We start from the raw sequence: 6,747 nt of genomic DNA, 5'->3' as shown, positions 1-6,747 counted from the left end.
CGGTCAGTTCACTTTGTTCTTTCTGGGCCACGACCAACTCAGCTCGGAGACCTTTGATTTCCTTTTCTTTTTGCTGACCAAGAAGCTTGAGAGCATTTTTTTCCTCGGTAAGACCTCGAATTTCAACTTCATATCGGCTCAACTCTCTTCGAGACTTAAAGAAAGTCTCATGATGAAGTACCGAGGCCTACAAAAATAGAAGAGAAAGAATTAGGCAAGGAGAGAAAAACACAAGTATGAAGACTCCATCAACAAAAAAAGTTAGGGCTTACCCGATTCAAAGCTTGCTGGGCCTCATTGAAGAGGCATGATGCTCCCACCTCGTCCACCAGAGCTTGATCTTCCTCGGTGACCAGACCTTGAAGGTAACTGGACACCCCTACGGGGGCGGAAAAAACTTGTGCATCCTCCGCGACCGTAATATTGATGGTCCGTTTGCACTCTGGATCGACACTGGGGGCTGGAAACTGGCTGGCCAATCTGAAACTCGAGGAAGATTCGCCCAAGCTCCTCCTCGGTATGTCCAATCCATTCAAGCCAGCGACATCATCGAACCCGGCAAAACAACTTTGGAAAAGGTCCTCGCCTCCGAGGGCACCTTCTACCTGAGGGGCTTTCATAGCCTGAGCCTCCCGAACTTCCCCTTCCGAGAATGAAAGAAGCGGCAGAGAGTCTCCAATTTCTATTGCCCCAAGTGAATCACTTGGGGCGTTCTCTTCATTTCGAAGGGCCTCGGAGCTGGCCCCTTCAGACATACCCGCCGACTGCTCATCTCGGTGGGAGGCATCTTCAATTCCCAACAACTCGGGGACTCTGTCCGGGTCCTCTTCCGAGACCCCCTCGGTTCGAGGCTGAATTTCTCCAACCCTCACCGACTCAGAGGCCTTTGGGGCCTCGGTGGTCCTCTTCACTCGGGCCACCAGCTCGGACATCGTCGTCCTCATTTTTCTCTTCTTCCTCTCTTAGCCGCTGAATTACCTCCACAGGCAGGATAGCAGTGTCTTTCTTCGGCTTACGAGCCTTACTTTTCTTGGGCTTTGGGTCCTCGGAGGTCGAGACACTTTTCCTCTTTTTATCCTTCACCGGTTTTGGGTCCGGGGGCGACACCTCTTCCTCCCGGACGGGGGCCTCATGACAACATTTTTTCCGAGGCCTGTATGAAAGGAAATCAAGTGAGTATGAAAAGAAACATTTCGGAGAAGATCGTCAAATACGTGAAAAGGGGCTTACCATGATTTTGGCCTCCCATCGGCCACTTTCCAAATCACGCCATGAGCGCTCAGCATACGAAGAGGTCGAAGCCAGTTTCCGAACCCATCACTCGAGGTTAGGAATTGCACCGGGCATCCTATAGACCGCTACATCATAGGAAGAGATGTCAATTAAAAAAGCAAAGGAAACAAAGCAGTAAATGGAAGCTATAGGTGGGATTGTACTTACGCTTCATATTCCATTTTACGGGAAATGGCATCTTCTCGGTCGGGAATAGGTCGGAAGTCTTCACTCGAACGAACCGGCCCATCCATCCTTGATCCTTGTCTTCATCTATGCTCGAGAACAGCACCATGGTAGCCCGATGCTGAAGCCTTATTAACCCGCCTCGATAGAGACGGGAGCTGTGCAACCTAATGAGATGGTCGAGGGTGAAAGACATCCTTTCGACTTTGCTCGCGAAGAATCGGAGCAGAATGACAATCCGCCAAAAAGAGGGATGGATCTGACCTAGGGTTATTTGATATTGGCGTAAAAAATCGATGATGACGGGATTGACAGGGCCCAGCGTGAAAGGGTAAGTGTAAACACTTAGAAACCCTTTCACATGGGTAGTAATGTCTTCTTTGGGGGCCGAAATCACCACCTCTTTATCTTCCCAATGACAATCTTTCTTTACCTGCTCAAGGTCACCCTTAGTTATTGAGCATATATATCTCGACATTGCTCGCATCGACCAGGGACCGACGAAGTTTTCTCGACTTTGAAGTCGGAAGTAAGTTCACACCCCCCGGGAACGCACTCCTTAGGGCGTGGCTCCACCGGTATTTTATCGCCGGCCGGCCACGATGAAAAAGATTTTCCTTTTGAGGAACAATTTTTGACGTTTTTTCCATTTTTGTATAAGTTTAAAGAAAGAAGAAGAGAATAATGCTTGGTGTTTTGAGGGAAGGTTGATAATGAAACCTAGAGATTATGCAGAAGCTTAAAGGATGTAAAAAAACTTTGAAGATTAGAGCAGAGATCAAGAGTAAAGTTTGGGCAAAGAGAAGGAAAGCACATTTATAGGATGAAGATGACGGTTCAGAACCAATAATGGCCGACAATAACTAACATGCATTTAATACCTCGATATACGAACCGACGGGACGTTTCAGTCACTTTCGTTGCTTACATCACGAGGATGGCATCATGACATATCGAGGTACAAAATCGAAGGCTCAATTCATTTCTCCTCATTACACTCTGAGAAATGAGGGGACTATCTGTATACGGTTAAAACCGGGCCTACCCGATTTTACTATTTGATCGAGGCCAGGAGATTGCATCAATGGTGTGCCCCCGGGTTGGATCAGACCAAAGCACGAGGATAAGGTATCGAGTTCGTGGATTGAGGTACCTATCGAATCAAGGCCGGTAGCGATCGTGACCAAATAAGACAGACATCGAGCAAAGCACAATAACAGAAAGGCGAGATATCCGTGACTGGTCGAAGTTCAAAGCATAAATCTCGGAACAGATCAAATCAAGGGCGTTTGTTTAGCTAATCATGGGATTTACTTCCGTAATTAGAATTATACCATAGATAAGAATCTTCTACTATATAAAGAGGGTCCTAATCATTTTGTAAGGACCTTACACTCTGGGATATCAAAGCAATATAACGCCTTTTCTTTAGTTCATATACTTGTTCATCAGCTTGTTATATTTTAATTGTTCTTGCACAAATCTGTTCGAGGGTATTAAAGCTCGAGGGCTGAATTTCGTTCAAACACTGATTTGCTTTATCCTATTATTGATTTCTATTATTAGTCTCTACATTTATCAATTGGTATTAGGTGAAATCACGTGCCCTTAAAACTATATTATAAGTTTAATGGTTATCCTATTTCAAGGGTAAACACACATATTTCCTCTTTTGGTGTGCAATTATCAGATGCCTCATAATTGCAGGAGCATATATATATATATATATATATATATATATATATATATATATATATATATTTGGTCTTTCACTTCCCATTTCTGGCAGTTATTCATTGTTTATCTGCTTATCCAGCTATAAATTGGGGATTGGAAGCCACACTGTTTCTTTTTAAAAAAAAATTATAGTGGAGCTCAAACATAAAGATTCACCAATTGCGCACAGAATTTCTGTTGAAGTGACTATCAAAAATACACAGAGGACATCATATATATACTTATCTTTGACTAGAGACATTTGAACAAAACAAAAACTTCTTAACAGAAATTCTAATAATGTGGACAATAATGCAAACTAGGACTTTCGATTTAATTTGTGACACTAGGAGTTCTTGAATTTTATAATACAAATTCAATACTTCCCCAGCTTCGCCTAAAGGTTTAAAGGCAAAAGTCAACTCATTTTTTTTTGCTGAGAAGGCTTTTATTAAAACATAACTAGTGCGTTACAGGGGTTGGAACTGAACGAAAAGTTACAATTCTGGTTACATCAGTAGCTAAAAGCGGTAAAGCAAAATAAGTTGGATTTTCAAAAAGGAGAACATCAGTATGTTGGAAATTCTTGATTGTCTTCCCATGTTTGGCTAATACATCTGCCACAACATTGCCTTCCCTAAATGTGTGTTGGATCTGGGTCACCTGGAGATCCCGGAGCATCGACTTGCATGCAAAAATGATATGTGAGTGTTTTAGTGGAGCACTAGATAGGATGTGTAGGAGTACTTGAGAGTCCGTCTCCACTTGTAAAGGTCTGAAATTGTGAGCATTTTCTAGTTGTAGCCCGTGGTATAAGGCTAGCAGTTCAGCTTGGAGAATATTGGTATGTCTCAGTGGTTTGGTAAAACCATACACCCAAGCACCAGAGGCATTACGAAAAACTCCAGCAGTCCCCCCTCCCATGTGGTTATGCTTTTCAAAAGCCCCATCAATATTTTAGCTTATAGAAACCTTGGGGGTGGTGGGTGCCATTTGATTGGAATTGTAGTAGTTAGCGAGGGTTTTTGAGTGACTGCGTTAGCTAGGTAATAATATTGGGCTGCCTGATTGTATACATTAAGGGTATTAACATTTGCATGTGTGTGATTGAAGATATTATTATTACGATTGATCCAAATGTGCCAGAAGGTAATTGGAACTAGGATACGGGAGGGAATTGTATTAAGGGAAGAGGTGGTTGGAAGGCAGAGTTGTTTGATCCAATTTAGAGTGATTTGTGAGGGAAGAGGGATATTTAAATAATGCCATATGTTGGAGACAATGGTGTAGTGGAAAAATATATGAAGAATATCTTCATGAGCTTGTCGGCATACTGGACAGGTGGGACCATTAGCAAGGTTACGATTAGATAGAAAGGTAAGGGTTGGTAGTTTGTGTTGTAGCATGAGCCATAGAAAATGTTTAATTTTGTTGGTAGTATGTATCTTCCATATCCAAGTGAGTGGAGAATGATGTTGTTCCTTATGTGGAGGAGATGTTATTAAGGCATAAGCAGTTGAGGTGGAGAAAGTCCGGTAGAGGATGAATGCCAAAAGAATTGGTCGGTATCTCTTAATGCCAGACTCAACAAATTATGGTGAATGATTGAGAATAGAGATTGAGATATGTCAAAGGAAAGTGATTGGAGATTCCACGAGCCATTCTGGATTATTGAGCTTAGTGGAAGGTTTTGCTCATTGCGATTAAGCGGACCATGAATTAGATGGCGTAAAGGTCGGTACGTAGGTAGCCAATAGTCAGACCAAAGTTGAATTTGATTGCCAGTGGCTATATTCCAACCTAGTCCTTGTTTGAAAGAAGGCTAAGCTTTTGCCATGCTTTTCCAAATGTAGGAAGCAGAGTTTATTCTAGGATGATGGAATTGAGGGTGAGGTTGATGGAGATAAGATTGGTATTTGAAATATAGAGTAGTTGCCCAAGGGGTGTTATTATTATTATTGTAGTAACGCCAAAGGAGGGCCATTAATAATGAGAGATTTTTTGGTAAAGTTTTTGGATACCTAACCCCCCATAACTCTTAGGAGTAGTAATGTTGTCCCAGTTAATAAGGTGGATCTTCTGTTTAGCAGGAGAAGAGCTCCAGAGAAAGTTTCTTTGAGTATGATCTATATGTTTTAGTGTCTTAGTTGGGAGTAGATTTATTTGCATGGCATACGTGGGGATAGTATTTAAGACTGACTTGATGGAAGTCGTTCTGCCAGCAAATGTTATGAAATTTTGTTTTCAACCTGCCAGTTTCTTAGTTAACTGATCGATTAGGTATTAATAATTAGTGGAAGTCAGTGTGTTGTTGGTTATACGCAGGCCTAGGTATCTTCCAAAAGTAATTCTGGGTGTGATATTAAGTAGTGAAGAAATTTTATTTTGAGTGTGGGCAGGAACATTATTAGAGAAAAGAATTTTTGATTTCGAGAAGTTAATGCGTTGTCCTGAATGATGATGTAATTGGTTGAAGATGTTGTTGATTGTGTGTACATTTTTGTCAATAGCTTTGGCAAATAAGACTAGATCATCTGCAAAGAGTAGATGTGAAAGGGGTGTTGATTTGCGTGATAGTTTAACAGGTGACCACTGTAATAGATCGACAACATGGTTAATCAGGCGGGAGAGTGATTCCATGCAAATGATAAAAAGATAAGGACTTAAGGGGTCTTCCTGCCTAATGCCCCGTGTGGGTTGGAAGAAATTAGTAGGTTTGCCATTGACTAGTATGGATATTGTAGAGGTTAAGACACATGACATGATTAGTTTGATTAAATGTGAAGGGAAATTTAATTGAAGTAGTGAGTAGTGAATAAAAGATCATTCTAAACGATCAAAAGCTTTCTCAAGATCAATTTTTATTAACATGTTACCAATTATTCCTTTTTGCCTTTTAAAGGAGTGTACTGCTTCCTGAACTATGATAGCATTGTCAATGGCACGTCTCCCTGGTACAAAATTACTCTGTGCAGGACTAATAATAGTAGATAGATATGGTCTAATACAGTTAACAATTATCTTTGTAATTGTCTTGTAAATTATTGCAAAGTCCTATGGGACGATATTAAGCAATAGTTTCAGGATGATGAACCTTAGGAATCAATGTTAGAAATGTTTTGTTAAGGTCATCTGGGATAGTAGCTGATGACAAGGTATCTATGCAAATATTAGTTACAGCTATTTTTGTATCTTCCCAGAATTTTTGGAAGAAAAAAGGATGTAGGCCATCTGGCCCAGGTGCCTTGAAGTGTTGGAAGGAAGAGATTGCTTTGTAGATTTCATTGGTGGTTAGAGGTTGTGTTAGTTTTATATGTGTGTCATTGGATAGTACGTTACAGTAATAATTAGTATAAGATTTTGGAGTTGAGGTGAATTGAGTTGTGTATAGAAGTTGAAAGTGGTCTATAATTGTATTGTGAATGATATTAGGATCAAACGTCCAATTACCTACCCTATCAAGTAGCCCAAGGATACGGTTGCATCTACGTCTATGTATAGTTGTAAGGTGAAAAAATTTAGTATTTACATCACCTTCATTTAGCCATTGAACTCTAGATTTTAGTTTCCAAA

General features: G+C 41.0%; 1 protein-coding gene across 1 annotated transcript; it reads right to left on the bottom strand.

Annotated features, from left to right (window-relative positions):
* Positions 1-3,636: 3,636 nt before the first annotated feature.
* On the bottom strand, positions 3,637-4,098 carry LOC109221375. The gene has a single exon (XM_019385859.1). It carries the CDS (start codon positions 4,096-4,098, stop codon positions 3,637-3,639), a length of 462 nt encoding a protein of 153 aa, XP_019241404.1.
* Between the last annotated feature and the right edge of the window lie 2,649 nt (positions 4,099-6,747).

This window comes from Nicotiana attenuata, unplaced genomic scaffold (assembly GCF_001879085.1).
Source record: "Nicotiana attenuata strain UT unplaced genomic scaffold, NIATTr2, whole genome shotgun sequence".
NCBI lineage: Eukaryota > Viridiplantae > Streptophyta > Magnoliopsida > Solanales > Solanaceae > Nicotiana > Nicotiana attenuata.
Note: the sequence above shows the minus strand (reverse complement) of the source record. Positions and strands in the feature narration are given on the sequence as shown.